The sequence below is a fragment of the Drosophila biarmipes genome, chromosome X, assembly GCF_025231255.1.
Source record: "Drosophila biarmipes strain raj3 chromosome X, RU_DBia_V1.1, whole genome shotgun sequence".
Classification (NCBI taxonomy): Eukaryota; Metazoa; Arthropoda; class Insecta; order Diptera; family Drosophilidae; genus Drosophila; species Drosophila biarmipes.
The window spans coordinates 8403475-8429501 of NC_066611.1; the positions used below are offsets into that span (position 1 = coordinate 8403475).

The window sequence follows — 26027 nt, forward strand, 5'->3', positions numbered from 1 at the left end:
CGACGAGTGTTTTACTAATCGTATGTATTTTATTTTTAAATGAGTACCAAAATGTACAGGTGACATTTACATCTAGTCCAGGATGGGTACATTAGGAGAGTACAACCTAGTCAGTAGATAGATCTGCATATCTTATTCAATTGTCGTTGAATTTAGAATTCAACACTTCCCAAAAGTTGGGTAATCTTAGCGAGTCAAGTAAACGGGAGATGCTTCGCTTTATTGCGTTCCACTCCCCTTACAAGTTCTGTTACAAATATTCCAAATTAAGTGTGTGAAATACCCGTGGGTAAAAAAAAACACAGCATTGCTGTTGTGGGTGTCGGATTCTCTTCTGCCAATGCAATGTGCAGGCGACCTGGAGACGTTTTAAACGCCGCTTAATACAAAGATATATCCAAAACAAGTGCGATTCCTGGGAATACAGCACAAATCAAAACTGGCGATTCCCTTTAGAGAAGCCAACGGACTAAGTATAGTTTCCCGATTCGTTCTCCAATCCTGTCGATTTCTTCCGTAGTTTTGTGATGGTTCCCGAAGTGTCAGTCTTGGCATTCTCTGGTACTGAGAGAGGTTTCTTATGAGCTATCTTATGGCACCCAGGTGATATCCTGGGCTAAAAGAGTTCCTCGCTGCTCTCCTCCGGACGGGGCAGGAACTTAATGCTGGTGGTGTCGCACATGGCCACCTTGGCCACGGTGAGCCAAGCGTGCGGCATCATGTGGTGCAGAATGGCCTCCAGACGCTCCAGCGGCAGAAAGGCCACACACTCCGCGTGGTCCAGTTCCTGGCAATCATCGTCCGCAGTGCAGTGGTTGATCTGATCCTCGTCCGGAATTCCCGGCACTGGGCGCTGCACCGGTATGACGTCCTTGCCCTTCCCCTTGTACAGCGTGCCGGTGGCACTCAGCAACTGGGTCACCAGTCCCAGGCGGAACACACGCAGCTGCTCGGCATTGTCGCTGATGGCCTGCATCACCGCATTCGTCATGTTGGCCGTGTTGTGCATGCACTTCGGGGTCAGCAGCAGATCCGTGACACTGGGGCAGGCGGCAAGCAGGGGGCTAAATCCGCCGTCCACATCCACGTTCACCAGCTCTAGGCGCTGAACTCCACCTGCAATGGCCAGACCACGCATAATGTCGTCCACCGGGAACATGGCCATGCCCTTGTGGTCGTTTTCCAGGCGGAACGAGTGTAGATGCTTGAGGGTGGGCAGAACATGCTTGCCGAACTGCTGGCTGTTGAGGTCCTGGCATGAGCCCAACGCTAGCACCTCCAGTCGGGGAAGGTCCTTTAAGAACATCATGTTCAGCTTACCCAGATTGGACACTCCGCGCAGACTCAACTCGGTCAGGTTACGTAGCTTCGCCAGAGAGCTCAGCGATGACAAGGTTGATTTCGGATCCGTCATGTGGATACGCAACACGCGCAGCTCCTCCGTCTGCTCCAAATGGGAAAGGTTCAACGACGAGGTTGTGCAAGTGGCCCGCAGCTCCAGCAAATTGCTCAGATGGCGGAAGACCAAATGCAGGAACTCGGTGTCCACTGCATCGGTGCGCAGAACGCGCAGTGCCTTGAGCACGCGCATGTCCCCGGTGCAGCGGAGCTGCGGCTTGGCCATTATAACGCCCATCATGTCCAGCTCGCGAGTGCGGTGGCGAGCCAGTTCGCGCAGGAAGAAGACCCAGCTGCCGATGTAGGTGTCGCGCAGGCTCACCGAGCGCCACACACTCATCTCCCGGCTGACCATGGCCCAGGTCTTGCACACTCGCGACATGTTGGCACGCTCCTGGAGGGTACAACGTACAGAGACGGTTAGTTTCCTTTCAAGTGAAAAGCTAGATTATTTAACTACCTTCAGGTTCAGGGTCTTCATGATGGCCATTAGCACCTGGCACCCGGTGTGGGCATCGCCCAGAGACTCCACCAAGTCGTTGCTGGCACTCTTACCCTGGATGCGCTTCTTGTAGATCTTCTCATAGCCAGTCAAATCCGGCTGGCGCGGAACCCTATTAAATCAAGGAAAATCCATAAAAGTTAACCATTAGCTGGTGGCTTCGTAGACTCCGTTTGGTTTTGGAACTGAACCGACTCACACTTTCACTGGACGACGCGGCGGATCGGCCTTGATGGCTATGGCCTTGCGTCCGCCGATAACAACCACCTCCTGGTCCTTGGGCGAGCGCCTGTGTGCCAGGTTGTTGAACAGTTCTGCCGGCGGATGCTGGCCGGGCACTTCAATCTCCTCGCCGATCTCCATCAGGCTGTCCGCGCTCTCGTTGTCATCATCACCGTCGTTCGACTTCTGGTCATCATCCATATCCTCAACGTCGGGTTGGGGCTCTGTTGTTACCTCGCTCCTCTCAGATTCCCTCTTTTTCTTACGCGCAATCTTCGAGCAGTTCTGCAAGTGAGGATCGTTTATGAATAAGTTTCTTTTAATCCTCTCCACGGCCCTTAAGAACTCACCGAACAAATGTTGTTGTTAGAGTTCTTGGTCATCTGCATAGGAGCCTGGCAATACAGACAGGCGAAGATCTTCTCGCTGGAGACCCGTGAAGTCTGTCTGGACATGAAGCTAGGGGTGCGCCGGACAGATTAAAAGTATATTCTATGAGTTGTACTGACGACTATTTACCTTCGCTTGCGAGTGGAGCTGGTCAAAGTTGGTGGTCCCGCTGGGCTGCCGCCATTGCTGGAGGCAAGCACCCTGGCGTTTCCCTTGACCGCCATGGTGGCGGTCCAGCCCTCACTCGGCGGACTGGCTCCCTTGGGCACCTTGGGCTTGGACACACGCTTCCCGGTGACCGGCGAGGAAGTAGGTTGCATCACCGCCTGCTGAGACTTGTTGCGCAATACGTTGGAGGGCGTGGCCCGGCGCACCAGTTCGTACTCCGGTCCCGCCTCCTGCGCCTGACGCTGGAAGCAAAAGTGCTCGATGGTCAGCTCGCCCTCCAGCATGGGTATAATGTCTTCGCGTGAGCGCAACTTGCGTCCGTTGGGCGCAATAAAGAAAACGTCACCGGTGCGACGCTTGGGATTCCCAGAGCTGGGCAGGACAAGCTCACGCTTCCAGCCGTAGGCGAAGGGCAGCCGATAGAACTCGTCGGTGGCCTTCAGCTTGAGCGCCGAGGGTGCGGGAGGAGTCTCCGAAACGGCCTCCGGTTTGACATCGGGTTCCTTGCGGCTGGTGGGGACCATCAGTTCCACCGGCTTGCTCGGATCCTGGCTGCTGAAGCGCGAGGTGCGAGGCTCGAGCTTAGACTCGGTACTCAGCGACTTGGCACGCTTGGCAAAGAGACTGGAGACGGGTAGGGTGGCTTCCTCCGTTTCTCCTCCATTGGGACCTTTGTCCAGTGGGACTTTAGCTTCATCCTCTTTCGTCTTCCTGGTATCGTCATCTGCCTTAGCCAGCTTGCTCTCCTGTGCGATGGGACTGAAGGCGCGCTTGCCGGAACGATGATCCGTCGGCGGCGTGTCCAAGGGAACACTAGAGTTACTCTCATCCTCGGCCATAACCAGGGGTTCAATTTGCTCCTCCTCATCATCATCAGCCGGCTGCTGCTGCTGCTTGTCATCTGCCTTCGAAGGCTGCTGCCCACCATCCGTCTTCGTAGGCTGCTCCTTCTCAACATTCTTCTCCTAAGAGGGGCGACACAAGCAGGAGAGAAGGTCAATGGTTAGTGGGTTTGTGGATTTCCCGACTCTAAGCAAAAGATTTTTGTTGGGGTCTCCACCTGGTTGTCTGATTCTGTTTGTAGCCTGTTGGTTGCTGTTGTTCTTGGACTCGCTGTTGTCGCAGTACCAGTTGCGTTTGCAGTGTTGACTGCTGTCGTAGTTGTTGTGTTTAGATTTGTACTAGTTGCAGTTGTTACTAAAGTGAATGGCTGGTCAGGTTCTGAATGTTGTCCTGGTCCACGTCCTGGTGGCGTTGATGTCGTCAAATTCAAGTCAGAGTTGGAGGACAGAGAGGACCCGACCGGCGACGTGATCATCGGCGATGGAGGCGACGCTAGCGACTGCTGCTGCTGCTGATCTTGCTGCTGCTGCTGCTGCGGCTGCTGCTCCTCAGTCGTTTTGGCCACTTCAGCCGGCTCTGATGGCCCCGGCCCTCCCGCTGTCTCCGCCTGCGGTTCCACTCTTGGAAACACCCTCAGTCCTCTCCTGCCCAGTGCCCGCAGCTCGCCCGGCGACTGTATTGTTGTCGTGCATTGGTTGCGTTACGTTCGGTTGAGATTCGAGATGGGCACGGGTACGGTTACGAGTTGAAACATACAATAATACAGAACAAACGAAATGCTGTCCACATTCTACAGAAGCATACAAATAGCAACAGGCATAGCCCTCTGTATATCAGTTACTCAATTCGTTGGCATAAACATCAGCTCCTTATCAAGTTTTGATTGAGCAAGAAGCAGCCAATGGGGGGGATATCATTTCTTAACAGCGAAACTATAAAAACTAACTACAACAATGCCATATAGGTTTCCTATTATAAATCATTTTGTTTTAATTTACTGTATAATTTTGAGATAATACCAAAATGCATTTAAATGTGAAAAAGTTTAAGGTATTAAGGCTCAACCCAGCTACTTATGTACATATTTTGTTAATCAATTATTTGGAAAATATAAAAACTATTTAGTTAGTATTAAAAACTAAGATTTTACTAGCACATGTTTGGGCAGAACATGAGTATACAGAGGGATATCCCTTAAGCCTGAGCAGACAGCAGCAGGACCGCTTCCGTCCTCCCCGCTACTCACCTGTGGCTCCAGATCCGAGCTGCTGTCGATGTTGGCCATGGCCGTCAGCTTTGGGAATTCGCCCGTCCAGCCCATGAGTGCCGAGTCTCCGGACACGAGGCGTTCACGGGTCTTCTTTTTCTTGTTATTCGACGATCCTAAATGGTAAAGAAGAAAACAAAGATTAACTAAGGTTAAAGTACTTGAAAGTGTTCTGTGATCAGGCTTAATACCAAGCTTATGCTCAAGGTAAAAGAAAGTAAAATTTTGGTGCCTGGAATCAACGAAATCTTCAAAAGTGGGCTATACTTAATCTTGGAGAATTAGACAAGAGCTAGTTTTTAAGCCATATTTGGTTGGTTGGTTTCCCCAGAGAATGAGGTCTTTCACTTACCACTCGGGGATCCTCCGTTGAGCTCGTCGGAGTCATAATGGTAGTGGCCATTCAGCTGCGGCGATGAAGAGCTAGCTGTCGACTCACCGGCCGACACATTCATGGCTATGGCATTGGCCACCAGCAGGCGATCGCGCATGTTGGTTGGGCCTACGCTAGGACTCTGACCACCCAAAGGACTACGACCGCCCGCAGGGCTCTGGCCTCCAAGGGGGCTTCTGTTGCCAGCGGGACTGCCGTTGCCAGCGGGACTGCGCCCGCCGGCGGGAGATCCTCCGGATGCGGGACTTCTGTTGCCGGCGGGGCTGCGTCCCCCGATGGGCGATCCTCCCGAGGCGGATCCACCGTGTCTACCATTGCTGGTTGTCGGTGGCGACGAGGACTTCGAGTTCGAGTCACGGCTTGAGGCGCGTGGAGAGCGTTTCTTGGTTCGCTGCTTCGACGGTCCAGGAATGTCGTCGGGTGAGCTCATGTCGCTCTGCAAGGGCTTTACAAGAGTGCAAATTTTATTAATTATTTTATTATCAATAATTCAAGTGTAAAAAAATAATTCATAAGGTAGACATATCATCCTATTCTTAGGGAGTACGGTCTTTGTTTTTCCTAGCCCACCCATATTTTTTATTAGTGGGATAATTCATAAATTGTGCTGAATTGTTATTTTTTTAACTGCGTGACTTTTCGCTCCTGTAGAGTATGTAAATAAGTTGCATCAGGTGTCATCTGTTTCCACTTAATGAAGTTTATTTTGTCAAGCTTTTATTTCAGTTATCGAGAATTAAATAAATAAAACAAATAAAATTGTTTAGTGGTTTAGGCCAAATACAAACAATGAAATGTAAAACTTGCAGGCATTTGTTTAGACCAATTACTTGGAAGCCACTATAAATTCGAGTGGAGTTAATCTGGAATTATTGTGAACAGTACAGTGAACACTGTACTTTCTGTGCATGTGAAAAACGCAGAAGGGCTTTTCGCATTGGTGTGCGTGTGACGGACTCAACTAATTTTGGACAAGAGCTTGCAGGTACATGCATGTTTACCAACATACACACATGCCGATGGTTGTTTTTGATTGGTTTCTTCCTTTTTGCGTTTAAAGCTAATAATTTATAAGCCGGCATGAAAATTTGAGAGCAGTTAAGTTGAAATTATCAAAACAGTGAGGAGCTCATTTGGAATTATAAAAATAATGAAGACTGGACTTCCTAAAATGTGAAAAGGGATTTACGCATCAACCAATTTTCGACAAGAACTTGCAGGAAAATGCATGTGTACCTCTACAAACATACATACATACATGCCGCGCTTTGTTTTTGTTCGGTTTTTGCTTTTTCGATTTAGGCAAATTATTTAAAGCCGCCATGAAAGTTCGCGGGAAGTTAATTACCTAATTAATTACTAAGTCACTTAACTACTAAAAAAACCGTAATATTTTAAAATATAGTGTGCGTGCGACAGCCTCAACAAACTCTGGACGAGAGCTTGCAGGTACATGCATGCACAGACACACATACAAACATGCCGCGGTTTGTTTTTGTTCAGTTCCTTCTCTGAACGCAGCCTTCCCCTCCGCATGCAGTCGAATATTTAACCAGCGAGAACACAACAAACACACCGTACTCATTCTGCGAATTTGCCAATCGGAAACTGCAGAAAATGCACCTTCAATTGCATTTCACGACCACTTATTTGGTCCTTTTTGTCCCTCTTCATCGCCCTTTGCCTTTTGGAGCTTCTTCGGCGCACCGCGAACTTGCGCCCGGGTGCGTGCCGTCGCGTCTGTGTGCGTGACCGACGCCAATTGCCGCGGCCGCAAAGCTGCACTTTACCGGCTTAAAACACTTTAGCCCGAAGAGTTAGGAAGAATTCTTAGCTCACCAGGTCAGGAATAAAGCTATTTTGACTAGAACACTCACCTTGTCAACCAAATTCCCTTGAAAAATTGAAGTGAAGCGAAGGAGCGTTCTTCGGACGGTAACTAGTGATGGCACCGAAACCGATAATCAAATCGAGTTTCGGGCACTCTAGACGATGACTATCGATACTATCGCAATCAATTGCAATATATGCAAATTAATATTTTGAAAAATTAAGGAATGCTAAGAATTTATTCCAATATTTTATTTTTTAGTGAACTGTTTGTGGTTTTTAGCTAACTTGGCCGTCTGTCCGTCCTCTTCTACGCAAACTGGTCTCTAAATTTTAAAACTATCTTGTTTCTTTTGCAGGTGGTATATAAGTCGGAATCAGCTGGATGGGATAACTATATCTCATAGCTCCAATAGGAATAATCGTAAAAAAAATAAAAAAGGATTATATCATATTGGTGTTTTTTTGATATAACCTCCCATGCTTGGAAATAACATTTCGTATTTAATTTAATCAAAATCAGACTATTATACCATATAGATCCCATAGGAACGATCGGAAAATTTGGGGGGAAAATAATATGAAACAAATTAAATCTTCGGTGTCTTGTGACATATTCTCTTATAATACTGGGAATATCATTTTTTACATTTTAAGAATTAAAAGTAATAAAAATAGGACGACTCTCACTGTCAAAGAAGCGGTTAGAGAAATAATAAAATACTTTTTTTTTAATATTACTGAACCAGCAACAATCCTTTAACATGGTGTTACTAACGTTGATTATTTCTTATAACTGCAAGGGAATAACTTCCCTTCTTGTTTTTAAATTAAGTTGGTAAATTATGTATTTGTATGAAACACCTTATTCGAGGTTTATAATGAACTCGTAATATTTTCGGCAATGCTCAGCACCTCCATTCAAAATAAACACCTTAAGAGTATTTAATATTTGAAATGTTGTGCAAAGACAAGATGAAACGTGTTCCGATAGTCTCATAAAGCTTTCCGGTTAATCGATAACAATCTTCCAGCATTCTGATCAAACAAACGGCTAAAAAGAGCTATTAGTTTTTATTAATTTATATAAATTTATAATTATAATCTATGAAACTCTGCTGACTTTTGGCGGTTCTGGCAAAGGTTCCGTTCCATGTGCGATATCGATAGCGATATGCCCTCAGTCATCCCTGGCGACACAACTGGTTGTCTATGACATACAGACGTACATACGTTTGTACTACATACCTATATAACATTGCCAGCTCTGCACGTGAAATCCGAAGGCGGCGAAAGTAATCTGTGATCAAAGCAAGTGAGTTGACGGGCTGTGCGGGCCATTCAGCAGCTTTAAAGCACCCATATCCACAGAAATGTCCAAGGCCAAGGGTAGGAAGAAGGAGCGCTTCGATGACGACGAGGAGCAGCCGGAGAAAGTGCAGGAGAAGAAGCCGCCGACGAGCAAGAAGGGTGGCAAGAAGGGAAAGCGAGGAGGCGACTCCAGCGACGAGGACCCGGCGCCCAAGAGCCGGGACAACGAGGATCTGGAGAGCGTAGCCTCCTCGAACCAGAGCAAGCAGCAGCAGGCGGGCAAAAAGCAGGGCAAGAAGGGCAAAAAGGGCAAGAAGAACGACGACTGGAGCGACGAGGATGAGAAGCCCGCGAAGGGTCTGCCCGCCGACGACCAGGACGATGAGGATGACGAGGAGGCGCCGCCCCCGTCCAAGCCAGCTGCCAAGAAGCCACCGCCCAGCAAGAAGAACAAGAAGAACAAAAAGAAGAACGACGACTTCTCCGACGAGGAGGAGCCCGATCTGGACTTGGAGGAGCCGGAGGATGAGGATGAAGTGGTCGCTGTGGCCGCCAAGCCCGCCTCCAAGAAGTCCAAGAAGAAGCAGCAGGCCCAGCAGAAGAACAAGTTTGCCATGAGCGAGGATGAGGATGAGGAGGCTGCTGAAGATCTGCTGGATGAGGACAACGAGGAGGAGGAGTTGGTGTCCAACAAGCCTGCAGCTAAAAAGTCCAAGAAGAAGCAGAAACAGAAACTGGCGGCCAGCGAGGACGAAGAGGAGCCCGAGGAGGAGGATGAGCAGCCCGAAAAGGAAGTGGAGGAGCAGAAAGTGGAGCAGGCCCTCAGCGAGAAAGTGGCTGCCGTGAGTCTCAAGGAGAAGACACCCGAACCCGTAGTCGAAGCCGAACCTGAACCAGAGCCCGAGGAGGATGCCGAGGCAGAGGCGGAGCCCAAGTCCGAGGACAGCAAGGAGACCAAGGAGAAGAAGCTCACCCACAAGGAGAAGAAAAAGCAAAAGAAGCAGCAGGAGTACGAGCGCCAGATGGAGCTGATGACCAAGAAGGGCGGTGCCGGGCACTCCGATTTGGACAACAATTTCACCATGTCGCAGGTGCAGAAGAGCGCCGGCCAGCAGGCGGCTCTGGAACACGCCGTGGACATCAAGATAGAGAATTTCACCATCTCGGCCAAGGGTGAGTCATTGCCAAGTCACTTGATCAATAAATAACCAGACCATTCCATTCAGGCAACGATTTGTTTGTGAACGCCAACCTGCTGATTGCCCATGGCCGCCGCTATGGCCTGGTGGGTCCCAATGGTCACGGCAAGACCACCCTCCTCCGGCATATTGCCACCCGTGCCTTCGCCATACCGCCCAACATCGATGTGCTGCTCTGCGAACAGGAAGTGGTGGCCACTGACAAGACGGCCATCGATACCATCCTCGAAGCGGATGTGCGCCGCACAGAGATGCTGAAGAAGGCGGATGAGCTGGAGAAGCAGTTCGCCGCTGGAGATCTGAGTGTTCAGGAGGAGCTTAACGATGCCTTCACGGAGCTGAAGGCCATTGGAGCCTACTCGGCGGAGGCCAGGGCCCGCCGAATCTTGGCCGGTTTGGGCTTCAGCAAGGAAATGCAGGACAGACCCACCAACAAGTTCTCCGGTGGCTGGCGCATGCGAGTCTCCTTGGCGCGAGCCCTCTATCTGGAGCCCACGCTGCTCATGCTCGACGAGCCGACGAATCACCTGGATCTCAACGCTGTGATCTGGCTGGACAACTATCTGCAGGGCTGGAAGAAGACCCTGCTGATCGTGTCCCACGACCAGAGTTTCCTGGACAACGTGTGCAACGAGATCATTCACTTGGACCAGAAGAAGCTGCAGTACTACAAGGGCAACTACTCCATGTTCAAGAAGATGTACGTGCAGAAGCGCCGCGAGATGATCAAGGAGTACGAGAAGCAGGAGAAGCGGCTGCGCGAGCTGAAGGCCCACGGCCAGTCGAAGAAGGCGGCGGAGAAGAAGCAGAAGGAGTCGCTTACCCGCAAGCAGGAGAAGAACAAGTCCAAGCAGCAGAAGAAGGACGAGGACGAGGGACCGCAGGAGCTGCTGGCCAGGCCCAAGGAGTACATCGTCAAGTTCCGCTTCCCGGAGCCATCGCAGCTCCAGCCGCCCATTTTGGGTGTGCACAATGTAACCTTCGCCTTTCCGGGCCAAAAACCTCTCTTCATCAAGGCTGACTTCGGCATTGATCTGACCAGTCGCGTGGCCATCGTGGGACCCAATGGTGTGGGCAAGTCCACGTTCCTAAAGCTGCTGCTCGGCGAACTGGAACCGCAGGAGGGTGAGCAGCGCAAGAACCACCGCCTTCACGTGGGCCGCTTCGACCAGCACTCCGGCGAGCATCTCACGGCAGAGGAATCGGCTGCCGAGTATCTGCAGCGCCTGTTCAATTTGCCGCACGAAAAGGCGCGCAAGGCCTTGGGTTCCTTTGGTCTGGTCAGCCATGCGCACACCATCAAGATGAAGGATCTGTCCGGTGGCCAGAAGGCTCGCGTGGCCCTCGCCGAGCTGTGTCTCAGTGCGCCGGATGTGCTGATTCTCGATGAGCCCACCAACAACCTGGACATCGAGAGTATCGACGCCCTGGCGGAGGCCATCAACGAGTACGAAGGCGGCGTGATCATTGTTTCCCACGACGAGCGACTGATCCGTGAGACGGGCTGCACTCTCTACGTGATCGAGGATCAGTCGATCAACGAGATCGACGGCGAGTTCGATGACTACAGGAAGGAGGTTCTCGATTCGCTGGGCGAGGTGGTCAACAATCCCAGCGTGGTGGCCAATGCGGCGGTGCTGCAATAACCCTGGAGCTTCACAAGGACTTGGAGTCCCCGCCCCTGGTCATCATCTCGTCAGCCGGCTCGCCGCATGTTAATTGTTCAACTGTTGAATGGTTTATCCGCTAGTTAGCCTTTTTATACCAACATATATACAATAACAAATTGTGGAAGTAAAAGTTATTACACAAGAAAGCTGTAGAACGGATTGTGTTTTGTAGTTTTATGGGTTTTGGGGCAGTACAGAAGAGAATTCTAACCTTGGATAGGCTTTTATGTGACATTCACACACTGGGTGAAATCTAAGCTTAAGAACTTATAGATTAATGTTAGAAAATGCTTGATAAATCATCAAAAATTGGAAAGCTTTTGGTAACTGATAGAAATCATTTATTGTTTATAAGTTTTCATTGAGAAGATTAGAATTCGCTTGAAGAGTGATCTTTTATAAGAAAGCTTGTGACAAATGAACTTTGATTCAGAGCTAGGATGAGTAAGTTAGCCCAATAGCAAGCAAACAAATATGCCAAATAGTTTTGGTTTATTTCAGCCATTGATTTTTGCGAGCATTCTAAAAAAAATGGATTAACTTAGCTTAAGGTACATGTAATTCTAAGCACTAGATGTGGATATAGTGGGATGATGGACTCCTAGCCGCTGCGGTAGAAGGACTTGACGTTGTTGATCAGGTGACTCAAGCCATTGTAGCCATCCTTGTCGAAGTCGATGTTCTCGCCGCCGAATTCAATGACCTGCAAAGGGGAGAATACCGGGATTAGGAGTCTTCCCAGGGACTACGAGCTCCAAGAGCAAGGGCACCCACCTCCTTGGCCCTGATGGTGTCGGCGCCATGGGGCACTCCAATCACCTCCACCCAGGCTCCGTCGGCGGCACTCAGCTCGCCCGGCAGATTGATCTTCAGCTTGTGGTTGTCCGTGGAGTTGGCCAGCAGAGTGGAGCCCGCCACGCTCTCCACGCGCACCATGATGCTCACGGTCTGGCCGGAGAACTGCTTCAGCATGCCGCCGTTGACAATCGAGCGTGGATCAAAGGCGTCCATAGTTGCTCAGTAATTTCTTAAGGTTTTATTGGAAAAATTGCAAATTTCGGCAGCAAACGAAATGCAAAGCAGTGCGTAAACAAGAAAGTGCGCCAATTCCGATAGCGATGACAGAATCGATAGGCAGCTGGATAAGCTCTGCTATCGATAGTAATTGAAGGCACTCATTTATTATATTTCAATGAAATTATGCTACTTAAAACCGATTATTTAATTTTTGTAGTTAATTATCTGTAAAAGAAAACCTTTATACTTATGTTTTTCAAGCTCGCAAGCTGTTTTCCATATTTAATTCCACAAAGGCCTAACATCGATGACAAGCAGGATGCGAGGTGCCCACTGCAGTGCGGCCCAGTGAGAACCTGCTGGCACCGCAGACAGTTACATCGATGTATCGATAGTTTTTAGCCTGGCCAACCGAACCAATGTTTATTGTTATAAAATAAATGTTAAAAATAAACAGTTAATCACTTAATATAAACAAAAACCAGTGCAAGCATTGCTTAAACCACCCCCGCCCTCGCAACTTGCCCCATCGCGGGCGCACAACAACAACCAGAGAACAACAACAACGCCACCAGCAGCAGCAGCAACAACAACAACAGGCAGGAGATTCAGATTCGCAACGCAATCAAAAAAAAAAACGGAAAAAAAACTACAAGGCGAAACGCATAAATAAATAGGGAAACAAATAATAGTAATAATAAGACTAAAAGCAAGTGGAAAAGTACGAAAGCGAAAAGAGAAAACATATGTACGTTGCGTGAGAGCGACGTGTGTGTGTGTGTGTGCGAGAGAGAACGACAGAGGGGGCAAAACAACAACAACAACAGCCAGCATAAGCGAGACCTTGAAAACTTTAAAGCAGCAGAAAAACAAAAAAAAAATAAAACCAACAAAAAAACAAAAACAAAAAGGCTGAAAAAAATAGGAGAAAAAAGTATAAATATTTTAAGAGGAAATATTTGTATATAAAATTTTAGCCGCGGAGTGGAGCGGACACTCTGTTATGGAGAGTGACGATTTTCATCTACCGCAAGGCGCCAATTAAAGGGGAAAATCCATAAAGCGAGGACTGCCCGTGGGAAAACCACCACCGCCGCCCCCACCACGAAACACGCCACGACAGAAGGGTGGAAAATCCGGCAAGCACAATGGCAGCAGCAGAGGCGGGCAACACTGGCTCCACGGGCTCCTCGGGCTCCGCAGGCTCTGGCTCCGGATCGGGCTCCTCCGCTGACCCGGCCAACGGCCGGGAGGCCCGCAACCTGGCCGAGAAGCAGCGACGGGACAAGCTGAACGCCAGCATCCAGGAGCTGGCCACCATGGTGCCGCATGCAGCCGAGTCCTCGCGTCGCCTGGACAAGACCGCCGTCCTCAGGTTCGCCACCCATGGCCTGAGACTGCAGTATGTCTTTGGTAAGTCCGCCTCGCGGCGCCGGCGGAAGCCCAGCCTGAAGGGCACGGCGGGACTCGGCGCAGATCTGGCCAATCCCAGTCTGCATCTCACGGACACGCTTATGCAACTGCTGGACAGCTGCTTCCTCACCCTCACCTGCAGCGGCCAAATCGTGCTGGTCTCCTCCAGCGTGGAGCAGCTCCTGGGCCACTGTCAGTCCGACCTGTATGGCCAGAATCTGCTGCAGATCACCCATCCCGAGGATCAGGCCCTGCTGCGGCAACAGCTCATACCCCGGGATATAGAGACCCTGTTCTACCAGCAGCAGCAGCAGGGCCACAATCCCCAGCAGGGGCACTCCACATCCACATCGGCCTCGGCCTCTGGCAGTGACCTGGACGAGGAGGAAATGGAGACGGAGGAGCAGCGTCTGCAGGAGCAGCAGCAGCAGCAGGAGGACGAGGAGGAGGATGCGGACGTGGAGCACCCCTACAACCGACGGACGCCCAGCCCGCGGAGCATTACCCATTTGGCGGCCATCGATGAACGACTGCGTGCCGATCGTCGCTGCTTCACTGTGCGCCTGGCCAGGGCTTCCACGCGGGCGGAGGCCACGCGGCACTACGAGAGCGTGAAGATCGACGGCTGCTTTCGCCGCAGCGACTCCTCGCTGACCGGCGGGGCTGCTGCCAACTATCCCATTGTCTCCCAGCTGATACGACGCTCCAGGAACAACAATATGCTGGCCGCGGCCGCAGCGGTGGCGGCAGAAGCGGCGACTGTGCCGCCCCAGCACGATGCCATTGCCCAGGCGGCGCTGCACGGCATCAGTGGCAACGACATTGTGCTCGTGGCCATGGCCAGGGTGCTGCGCAAGGAACAGGCGCCCGAGGAGACGGAAGCACCGCTGGGCATGACCATCTACAGGCAGCCAGAATCCTACCAGTTGGAGTACCGAACGAGGCACCTAATCGACGGCAGCATCATCGACTGTGATCAGCGGATTGGCCTGGTGGCGGGCTACATGAAAGATGAGGTGGGTATATTGACATGGCCGCCTCCCGCCTCCAGTTCATGGCTAATCATGTTTGTTCTCCTCCCCCAAACAGGTGCGCAACCTCAGCCCCTTCTGCTTCATGCACCTGGACGACGTGCGCTGGGTGATAGTGGCCCTTCGGCAGATGTACGATTGCAACAGTGACTACGGAGAGAGCTGCTACCGGCTGCTGTCCCGGAACGGTCGGTTCATCTACCTGCATACGAAGGGCTTTCTGGAGATCGATCGTGGCAGCAACAAGGTGCACTCCTTCCTGTGCGTCAACACGCTGCTGGACGAGGAGGCGGGCCGGCAGAAGGTGCAGGAGATGAAGGAGAAGTTCTCGACCATCATCAAGGCCGAGATGCCCACGCAGAGCAGCAGTCCCGATTTGCCCGCCTCCCAGGCGCCCCAGCAGCTGGAGCGGATTGTGCTGTATCTGATAGAGAACCTGCATAAGAGTGTGGATTCGGGCGACTCGGTTGGCGGTCAGTCCATGGAGAGCCTGATGGACGATGGCTACAGCTCGCCAGCGAACACATTGACCCTCGAGGAGCTGGCGCCATCGCCCACGCCCACCCTGGCCCTGGTGCCGCCGGCTCCCTCGTCGGTGAAGAGCTCCATTTCCAAGTCGGTGAGTGTGGTCAATGTGACGGCGGCCAGAAAGTTTCAGCAGGAGCACCAGAAGCAGCGCGACCGTGACCGGGATCGGGAGCAGCTGAGGGAGCGCAGCAAGTCCTCGCAGCCGGGCGTGATCCGGCAGCTGAGCAGCTGCCTCAGCGAGATGGAAGCCGCCTCCTGCACGCTCTCGCCGGCCAGCAGCTTGAGTGCCGGCGAGGCGCCCGACACGCCAGATCCACACAGCAATACGCCGCCGCCGCCACCGCCGCAGTCGATCCATGCGCGCCCCAGTGTTCTGCATCGAACCCTGACCAGCACGCTGCGATGACGGGCTGACGGCTCCTGGTTTGCCTTCTAATTGGGTGTGGCAAGGGACGCCCCCAGCGGCTCACATCGCAAGTGAAACCCAAAATGTATCAGATGCTTTCAAGGCTTGGCCCAAAAATAATGTTTTTAGAGGGAGAGAGAGAGGAAACCTGTGTTGATATTCCAAACATTTTATTAAGCAATTTGCTTACAGTGGCTATTCAAAAGCCTGGTTTAAAAAGAGAAAACAGAGTTTGTAATGCAATAACCCTGTAATTACATGGGAATTCCCGCCAGTTCTGGTTTTAGCCTCCTACCTTTCAACCCGTTTCAAAGTGCATTCTCAATCACGAGCTAAAAATATTAGTTTTCTGATTATTCACCTGCTTTCATTATGGTTTCCTCAGGAAATTAGGGCGCATTTACTTCGAGATTATGGCAGTAATAACAATCTGATCACGATGATCGCCGGGTTGAAGTGGAAGATACATTTTGGGAATCGCTGCGAAGTAGTTCGGCTATATGTGTGCGCCGCTGAGCGGGCGTTCCATAATAATAATCAATCTTCGTTATGTAATTACGTTTAATTTGTAAATACGAGTGAGTGAGTGTGAGCACGAGTGCGTCCGTGTGCATGGGTGTGTTTGAGCAGTAGATCAGTGCTCGGCTTCGGTTTTAGTTGAAATGTAAGCCCCATTTCCCGCTTTTCCGCTTTCCCGGTTTCCCGGTTTCCCAGTCATCGCCCACCGCCCCCCCGGCACACCAGTGTAAAGAGAGTACAAAAAACAAACAATATATATTTATTTTGCCCTAAGTCTGGAACGCTAGCAACGACTCAGTAATAGTTAAACGGATTTCGCAATCGATGGCAACTAAACGCTCGATTTTTTATTTCTTTTGCCATCGCCACAGTCAAACTTCTCTAAATTGAACTGCAAAGTCTCCCGGAAATTTGAATTTATTATTTGTTAATATTTTTAGGCATGCTTTAGAAAGAAATCAAAAATTATACAAATTGATGCTAGTTTAGTATGGAAATTTGGAATACCCCCAAATTCACAGTGCATTTTAGTTAGGATTTTTTAGGATTTTGTTGAATCGAAGCGCAAACTGTTAGTGTTGGAAAACTCTTTAGTACGCAAGTACAAATGGAATACCAAATCAAAAACTAGGGAAGCCAAAACTCTGATAAAATTTATACTTACAATTTAGGCAATTTGAATTACACTCAAGAAATTTATAGTTTCTCGAAATTTGCTTAAAATTTTGAAAGAATTTATATAAGGGAAGCATGAATTAAATCAATGCACAGTGAACAAATGATAAAAAAACGATTGTGTTCACTAAACTTTTGGAAAAAATCGAATTATACTAAGATTTTAACAATTTTTTTTTTATTAAAACCAAGTAATAAAGGTTTGCGTAATCAAGACCGGGTATTAACTGAAAATCATTTAAAATGATTTAAATTTTAAAGACCACAATAATATTTAAACATAGAGATAACTTTTAAAAGAATCTTGAGTCGAGGTCCCAAATTATTTTTAAATTCAGAGGAGGCGGTCAAGTTCGTGCTAGCGAAGTTTACTGTAGCCCAATACTCACAAGGCCAGAGTGACCTGTTATCAAAGCCTTTGCCATCGTCCTTGGCGTTGCGTTCTTATCACCGGCCTATCGCAGGGGAGTAGCTATTTTTCGGGAAGTGGAGGTGGTTCTAGTGGTAATTTTGGGGCGGCGGGTGGTTTCGGGCGGTCGTGGGGGTTCGTTATTTTCTGTCTATAGCAAAATTCTGCTAGCTATAAACGTATGCGTACATATTATTAACTCTTCGTTTAGCTCAATTTTTTGTTTGTATTTTTAATTATTACTCGGTTTGTCTAGTGTGTAGTTCAATTAAAAGTCCAATGCTAATTTCCCAGCGAATCGTTCAGTGTTTGTCCAAACGAGTTGTGCTCTTTAAACACTTTTGGTATATCCCTTCATTTATCTTTGTTTGTTTTCCTTGCGTTGTTATTCTCCCCAAAAAGATACGTTTTTTTTAGTAATATTAATACCTAGCCTTAAGTGTAATGTCAACTGTCAAGGTATAATCTACGTAAGAATAATACTGTGTAACGTCTTTTTAGAACTTGCTAAACTATAGCAATTAAAAATAGCCCGTAATTAACAATAATTAATTATAATAATCAGTAACAGTTCACGCAGATGGAACGATAATAAACAATAAATTATACAAAGAAAATTAGTGTCTTTTCCTGGTGGGTATGGAATGAGTGCGACCTAAATTGTTTTATTGGGTGATATGCATAAATTATTTAATGGACTTAGCTGTGGGTATTAAGCGGTGTTCTTAAGAAGAGTGCAGCTATCCACATTTATTTAAAAAATTGTTTTTGAGCACCTATTTTAAGTAGAAAGTGCCAAGTTTTTATTTTAATTGAAATAAAAAATAATGTACAAAGTAAAAAAATCTATTTCTGTATCAACAAAATTAAAATGCAAATATTAAATATTGCATTTATTTGTTTCCATTGACTTTTCTACATTTATTTTAGATTCTTGAATACTCAACATTTTTAAATAAAAATTATTTTAAAAAACTTACTTTAAGTGTAAGAGCTCACCTTAGTGATAGGATTTGATTCAATTTATGGACAATATCCACATTTACGTAAATATACACCTTCATATGTATCTTTTTTTCCTTGCCAAAATAAGTTTATATTGTCCACAAAAATGTGTGTATCAAAAGTAAAGTTAATGTAGTCAAACTTTAATTTAGAAAAAAAGTAAAGGACTACATTTTTTAGGAGCTTATGTTTGGACGTACTACTAAACTAGTTAATAAAATAGTGTCCACATAAAAAACAATTATACTTTTAAAATAAAAGAAAAAATGATAAAGTATTTAAAAAATCAAGAAATCTTTTATGATGGAAATCCTGCTAAAAAGATGGTTTTTGGAGAATCACACAAAGAATAAAACCTAAAAACTTAGAAAAAGCTGAAATTATTTTTGTTAAAGGTGCTCTAACATTTTAATAAAATAATTTGTCTTCAGTCAAGGGAGCTTCATGCAATAACAATAATTACATTATATTATTTATATTAATTAGAAATAAACCTTACTGGCAGTCTAAACAAAATAAATGAAGCAATGATTTAAATATTAAAATTAACAATTTTGTTCATATTTAAATTCAAATTTGCGCGCCCTAATGGGCAGCTATAGCTGTCCTGCTCGCACGCACCGCTGCCGAATAACGGTGGTGCTGCAGCAAACTCACCACGGCGACACAATACTCACCAGCTCAGGTGAATAGAGCTTCAACGATGGCGGTTCTTTTTAAAAGGAAAAAATAAGCAAAATAAATGTTAATACTAAATAAATAAAAATATGTGACTTAAAGACCAAGGCAGAGGCCTACACCGCAGCTTTTCCTCTGCCACTGTTAGAAGACGGCGCATCCTAACAGTGCTGTTAAAATTCGAAATCAGCCGGTGTGACCGTCCGCCAGACGCCGCTAAACGTAAAAATACCTGCTGCGCCGGAGCGCTGGTCTCTCTGCTCGCGTTTAAATTTCAGGGGCTGCCCATTCGCAGCGCAGTAATCCAAACTTTTTTTTCGTGTGTGTTTCGAACGGGAGTGCGGACGGACGAGAAGACGCGAGCGCTCGGAGATTTGTCTATTGCCGCTGTCCGTTCCGCTTTTTCTGCGTCTGTGTGGCTGTCGCGTGCGTGTGCGTGTGTTCGTTTTTTGTTATTTTTTTTAAGCCCACGACAACACAGAAATATTTCCAAAAAAAATATGCAAAATTTCGGTGTGTATATTTAAATGATTTTGTTTTTGGTGGCGTGTTGAATGGGAAAATCTGAGAAACGCAGTGGAAAACGTAAGAAATAAAGCTTCGAGTAAAAGCAGAAATTGAGAGTTGTTTGTTGTGCGTGCGTGCGTGTGTGTGCGTGTGCAACAATAACAAAAAGCGCCACAGAGTGGGGGCGTTGGGGGCAGACAGAGCGAGAGAGGTGGCAGCAACACCTATGCAACTGTTTTTTGTTGTTTCTCTTTTGGCATGCCGTTGCTTTCTCCCTTCCACGCACAGCCTCATTTGACTGCGGCGAATTTCTCCACTTCCGGTTATCTTTCGGCGTTTTGTTTGTGCTGCCCAATAAGCGCTTAAATAATCAATATGAAAATTGCGAAAGGGTTCCAGCCGCCTTAAAGAAACTTGTCCCACATTCAACAATAAATAAGAAGTGAAGAAATACGTTAAAAAAAAACTTGTTTTGTTTTGTTTTTGTGTTTTATGTGCCGAGATCATAAAGCTCTCTCCCTCTCCCTCTCCCTCTCTGTCGGACGCTCTCTTCCGCGCGAGATCAATCATGTCAATCTGCTCTTCTCTCCCGCCCGCTCTCTGCAACAAAGTTGAAGGTCTTTTTGCATGGCAATGCTGCCAAGCGCCAGAAACAACAACAAACAGCAAGAATAACAAAACATACACGGAGCGAAATTGGCATGGGTTCTGAAACTAAAGAGCCATTACTAAAAATAGTGCCCATAAATATCAAACATTTCATCGTGTTTATTTTTATAATAAATAAATAAATAAATGTAATCTGTTTGAAATATTACCATCTTAAAGAAACAATCTGCCCGAATTTCGCTGCGTGCATGGTTTCGATTTTGCAGAACTGGTTTTCAGGCGTTTAGTTTTATTTATTTTTCATATTTATTTGATTTTTTTCGCTCGCTGGCGAGATTTTAAATATTTCAATGACGTCAGCGGAGGCTAAATTGTTGATCAGCATTTTTTTTGCAACTGCACAAGAGTGTGCAATTAATTAGCACTTATCTGCGATTAGGATTTAAATTTAAATAAAATGTATGCGTTGAATAATGAAGCATTCCTGTTTTTTTAACTGGAATAGAATGGCTATTTCATTAATATTCATTCCTGGAATTTGTGATTCCCTGCTGGAAATGAATATTTAATTTATGGAAATGTTTACATATATTTTTTAATTAATTCAAGATAACCAAGACATTGACAATAAATATTTTCTTTTTAATTTATTTCATTTGTATTTTTTTTTCATAAATGATAGAGTCGCAGAAAATGAAAAAAATCTGAAAAAGCTCTTGGCGCAAGCGCAAAGTGTCGAGGAAGAGGAAGAGCAGAGCAGGTAGAGAGTGAGACAGCAACAGCATCGCCCCTTCTCCCTCTAGCGATCGCGCTGCCACACTTATTTATAGTTTATTTCCTCTTGCAGATCACAAGTAAAATGTCTTAATCAATTTTAAAAAACCACAATTTCAACCCATTGGATCCAGAAGAAAACAAAAATTTTACCGCGCTGCCGAAACAATTGTGAAAACAATGCATTTAATCAAAGTAAAGACTAAACTCGCGCTGAAAATGCCCGAAATCGAAAGAAACTAGCGAAATACACAGTCCGAAAATCGCACAAAATCGCCAAGTTAACAGAAAACAAGCCAGACAACAAAAGAGAGTCAGGAGCAGAAAACAACAGCGAAAACAGCGAAACGACGGCCCCAAGATGTTGTACCAGCTAAGCAAAGCCACTACTAGAATCCGACTCAAAAGGCAAAAAGCCGTCCCACCACTCTGCTGGCTCTGGAGCTTAGCATTTCTGGCAGCATTTACTCTAAAGGTAAGCGAACGACGAGGAACACGGCCAAAACACAGTAGCGGGTGGCTTTATAGGTACCGAGGTACGGCTAGGGGTTCTTTCAAAACTTACTATCCCAAACCCTCTTTATTCATTAGTATGTGTTCTTATAATCAAGATCAACGATATGATCTATTGAACAACTTTTGTTTAAATATTAAAAAAAATAATAGGGGGACTTATTGATACCGAGATACCACTAGGAAGTTCTTTCATACCATTAGGAAGTTCTTTCATAACTTACTTTCCTAAACCCCCTTTATTCCTTAGTATATGTTCTTATACTCAAGATCAACTGACTATCTAAAACCATCTTTATTCATTAGTATATGTTCTTATACTCAAGATCAATGATATGATCTATTGAACAACTTTTCTTTAAAGAATAAAAAACAATATGGGTGGGACTTATTGATAACGAGATACCACTAGGAAGTTCTTTCATAACTTACTGTCCTAAACTCTTTTTATTCCTTAGTATATGTTCTTATACTCAAGATCAATGATTTGATGTAATGAAAAAAACTTTTCTTAAAAGAATAATAAGAAAACGATATGGGGGTAGTTATTAATACTGAGATACCACTATGAAGTTCTTTACCAAAATAAAATTACTATGCAACACTACTTTTTTTTTATAAGTAAGCGGTTTTATCTTTAAGATCAAGAATAAGAAATATGGTAACTTAACTATATAGATTTATGGTATAACTTTTTTTTAATAAGGATAAGAAGATTACAAAAAATATTGTACGTATAATAATATAATACTCTTTGTATTCATAAGTATTTACTAAGGTACTTTTAGGAAATTGTTTATATCTAACTCTTCTATTTTCATTAGTATGTCTTTAGTATTTAAGATCAGATATAACGAACTCTAACTTTTCTTTACTAGGATATGAACATTTATGAACATAAAAAGTTAAGAAATAAAGATGTACATATATTATTTTGTTTTATCTTCAAGATCAAAGTTAGGATCTATGGTACTATAACTTTTCTTTAACTAAGATATAAATATTATAGAAAATAATGTACCTACAGAAAACTTATATACATTTAGTCAGTTGTAACTTAATTTGTGATTTTGATTCATATCATATCATATAGATTTGATGGTATGTTAAAGAAAAAAGTAAGGATATCTAGAATTTGTAAACCTACTCAGAAATACTCAAATAACTGAAATAGGAGAGTTCACCAACATTATAATAAAATTAAAAAAACAATATTCTATATATTACTTTCTATTCTGCAACCTTAGTAATGGAACCAACATTACCATCTGGCGACAACATTTTTATAAAACGATGCCGCACTTAATTAACCCTCAACACTTGAGGGCAATCAATGCAGCAGAATTCTGCAAACAGTGCCGAGAGTTATTTATTTATTTACTTGTGACCCCCATCGGCTCACCCACATGGAAATCTTCCTCCCTCTTGTCTTTGGTCTTTTCCCATGTTAATTAAATTCAATTATTTCGCATCTTGTTTGCCTTGCGTTATTGTTCCAGCGGATGTATTTGTCTCACTGTGCGGAGTACTAGAGCAAACAACTCCCCCCAATCGAAGGCCTTGAGGAAGCAACAAACAAATCCAAATCATGGCAGAAATACGACAATGACCAAACCAGATTTTGCATTTCGCATCTCAAGGCGGGTGCAGGCGAGACTTATTTGATATGAGATGATGTGATATGATATAATATGATATGATATGATATAATATATATGTCCTCTTAAGAAACCAATCTATTATCACAGTCAGAAAAATTATAAATAAGTAAATAGTTTGAAGATATAGGGTTTAAAATGTATTATAATATGATTTTATATTGTTTTCCATATTTAAGATAATATCATTATGAATGAATTCAATCATATTCTTATGGATTTTACTTATCTCCATTAGCCCGCCTGCTGTATATCTCTAATGGTTATTTCGTGCCGTATTAGTTTCGGTTTCTGTTTTGCATAATAATTGCATAACCGATCCCCGATTTGTGCATCCAACTTTGTGTTGTAATCGGCGAGACTTGCAATTTTCCTAATTAGCTTTCGACTTTCGCAGTTTTGCACGAATCCAATCTTCATAAAGCTAAGATTGCAAAACATTGGATCGGCTCATAGACTTCGATTCTTTTCTGAGGCAATTTTATTTATTTAGTATTGGGTCGTTAATATATACCACATATAAATAGTTGATTAGATCTTAGTTATAATAATCTAACCATATTATAACATTCTTATATGGTATTTACTGGTATGCGGTGTTTATATGGTAGTAAAATACCAGTAGTAAAATAAATAAATAGTATTGAGGGATTCTGTGGTATGTAAAAAGGTAAATACTGTTCATAATAGGCTTGTATCTTGAAACTATCTTTATATCCTAGATAGCATTACAAAATTTATTCATAGTAGTTAGATCTTCTATCATGAAAATATCTTACTTTTACCTTTACTCAAGGCAGTCTGTTTATTTTTTACTGGGTAGTACTGGTAGTAAAATACCAATAGTAAAATAAATAAATAGTATTGAGTCCTTATATGGTATATCTAGCATTGAATACTGTTTATAATGGGCTATTAACTGGAAACTATTTTTATTTGCTAGATAATATTATAATAGGGTTTATCTTGAAACTATTTGTATATGCTAGATAATATTATAAAAAAGTAATCATATTATAACATCGTTATATCTTGATCTTGTTTTGTACAACTATCTTTAATTTACTCAAAGCGATCTGTTTATTTTTTACTGGATAGTACTGGTAGTAAAATAGTAAAAGTAAAATAAATAAATACTATTGAGTCATATGGTATTTTTAATGCTGTAATACTCCTTATAATAGGTTTTCATCATGAAACTATTTGTATATGCTAGATAATATTATAAAAAAGTAATCATATTATAACATCGTTATATGGAATCTCAAATCGTTAAATTCTGATTAGATCTTGTTTTGTACAACTATCTTTAATCTACTCAAGGCGATCTGTTTATTTTTTACTGGATAGTACTGGTAGCTATTTACTCTAGATGTGGGCACGACCCGCTCCGAATTCGATTCTGGTTGCATTTTACATTGACAAATTTTATTCGTCTGTTTTCATTTGTTTAGCGAAATTGTTGGCGCGTAACGGCTACTGCTCCCCCACATATACGTATATATATTCTATTTTTTAATACAACTAAGCCATTGTTTCCCGGTCGAACATTTCAATTGGTTTTTTAATGGTTCATGTTGTTTCACCGGCCGTCGTTTTTCCATGGCACCGATAAATGGCCAGAAATATTCGCCATTCGGTCACATACAATCTTAACTTATTTCGCCGCTGGTGGCCATAAGTCACGTCTCAGTGGGTTAGTAAACACAGGTACATACAGGCGTTCATTAATGCAAGAACACAGCCAAGAGGTATTTTCATTGCATATGCTCTTCCGTTTAAATTGATAAAGAATCTGGCGATTTATGCTAGTGATTAACAGTCGATTGACTTAATTTTATAGGCGGAGGAGTAAACTAAACTGTCTGAAGTAGTTTTTTGTATAATAATACAAACCTTACATATAACTAAGGCCATTTGAGAAAGTGGTTATCATTTAAATAAATTTATTTAATCAATGGAGAAATAAATTTGACACTCCAAGGTGGGTTTCTAGCTGTATAATAATGGTTATTATAATTATGAGAGTTGAACAACTAAGACTATTAAGAGAAATATACCATGTATAATAAAGTAGTTTTTTTTCTAAGTTTTTACCAATAATATAATAGTTATTTAGAATTATGAGAGTAGAAAAGTGGTTAATTAACCAATAAATTTTATTTTTATTTATTTACCAATAATATAATCTTTATTTATAGTTATGAGAGCTGGACATCTATGGCTTTTACAATAAATATGCCATGTTTAATATCAAAGAAGTTCATCTTAAATGGAGCAAGAAATGAGGATTACACAAAAAATTAAAAACAATTATGCCAGTAAGAAGAGGAAGTGCTGGGCAATTAAGTGCCGGCCCGAGGTCGCAGATGCACAGGGCAGATAGGAACCGATTTTCCCGCACTCCGCCGTGGAAAACCACACCCATTCCATGTCCAGGACACGTGTCAACCGTAACAGAAACAAAAACATTCAAATGGGGGAACTCCAGACGCCAGACATTCGCCAGAAGGAAGTGCTCGAGGAGGAACCCAGTGGGAAGGTGGCAAGAAGTCAGTGCAGGATGGCAATTAAATGCAACCCTGCACTGTCATGCAATTGACACCGAAAAACCCTCGGGTTCCCACCCTTCTGAGCGAAGAAACCCCTTTGTTTTGGCCCGAATTCTACTCGAAAATGTGCATAAATTAAGTAGCAATTTAGGCGAGCTCAGCTCGGGCTTATTAACCCCCCGATGTCATGACTAATTGATCTTATTCGAGATTAATAGGTGGAACTCGAGTGAGTCAGTTAGATATGCAGCAAAAAAGTGAAGGTTTCGCAGAGAACTAGTTGGGATTGGCTTTAGTATTGGCGGAACTCTATTCTTAAAAGCCCAGAATTATAAAGCATTTTGTTTATAAGTTCCCAGGTCTCTGCCCCAATACACCTTTATAACTCCACTCCTTTGAGACCCATGGTGTCTGATATTTGCCAGATCTTTTTGCCAGGGTCTTAAAAATATCTCGCAGCAATATTTCTCGATGAGTTGCAACCTCGTCTCGCTGCCAGACATCAAACAGATACTGAAAATAGAGTCAAATGCCGGAAA

At 44.6% G+C, this 26027-nt stretch overlaps 5 protein-coding genes across 9 annotated transcripts in view; 3 read left to right on the forward strand and 2 right to left on the reverse strand.

Moving 5' to 3' along the window:
* Positions 1–9: 9 nt before the first annotated feature.
* LOC108028332 (uncharacterized) lies at positions 10–7138 on the reverse strand. The gene is made up of 9 exons (XM_044092904.2): positions 7062–7138; positions 5143–5629; positions 4770–4906; positions 3741–4196; positions 2642–3645; positions 2473–2581; positions 2100–2407; positions 1859–2012; positions 10–1792 (listed from the first exon to the last, which is right to left on the reverse strand). Exons 2-9 carry the CDS (start codon positions 5612–5614, stop codon positions 617–619), a joined length of 3816 nt encoding a protein of 1271 aa, XP_043948839.1. The 5' UTR covers positions 5615–5629; positions 7062–7138; the 3' UTR covers positions 10–616.
* Positions 7139–8222: 1084 nt separating this feature from the next.
* LOC108036306 (ATP-binding cassette sub-family F member 1) lies at positions 8223–11340 on the forward strand. 2 transcript variants are annotated; one of them, XM_050890545.1, is made up of 4 exons: positions 8223–8329; positions 8386–8915; positions 9048–9498; positions 9552–11340. In XM_050890545.1, the coding sequence occupies exons 2-4, from the start codon at positions 8388–8390 to the stop codon at positions 11168–11170; spliced, it is 2598 nt and encodes an 865-aa protein (XP_050746502.1). In that variant the 5' UTR covers positions 8223–8329; positions 8386–8387; the 3' UTR covers positions 11171–11340. The 2 variants fall into 2 exon arrangements, with proteins under 2 accessions (XP_050746502.1, XP_016967808.1); XM_017112319.3 differs by having other exon boundaries at positions 8386–9498.
* A 327-nt stretch (positions 11341–11667) lies between these two features.
* Positions 11668–12306, reverse strand: LOC108029719 (replication protein A 14 kDa subunit). The gene is made up of 2 exons (XM_017102235.3): positions 11969–12306; positions 11668–11897 (listed from the first exon to the last, which is right to left on the reverse strand). Exons 1-2 carry the CDS (start codon positions 12203–12205, stop codon positions 11796–11798), a joined length of 339 nt encoding a protein of 112 aa, XP_016957724.1. The 5' UTR covers positions 12206–12306; the 3' UTR covers positions 11668–11795.
* Positions 12307–12583: 277 nt separating this feature from the next.
* On the forward strand, positions 12584–17803 carry LOC108032281 (uncharacterized). The gene is made up of 2 exons (XM_017106138.3): positions 12584–14640; positions 14714–17803. The coding sequence occupies exons 1-2, from the start codon at positions 13360–13362 to the stop codon at positions 15587–15589; spliced, it is 2157 nt and encodes a 718-aa protein (XP_016961627.1). The 5' UTR covers positions 12584–13359; the 3' UTR covers positions 15590–17803.
* Positions 17804–19165: 1362 nt separating this feature from the next.
* LOC108031991 (tyrosine-protein phosphatase 10D) overlaps positions 19166–26027 on the forward strand; it is a 54719-nt gene continuing 47857 nt past the window's right edge. For 3 of the 4 annotated variants that reach the window (XM_050890544.1, XM_050890543.1, XM_017105904.3), the window contains exons 1-2: positions 19166–19460; positions 20839–21240. In XM_050890544.1, the coding sequence (XP_050746501.1) occupies positions 21127–21240 (114 nt within the window). In that variant the 5' untranslated portion in view covers positions 19166–19460; positions 20839–21126. The remainder of the gene's footprint in view (positions 19461–20838; positions 21241–26027) is intronic. The other variant, XM_017106064.3, reaches the window with a different exon arrangement.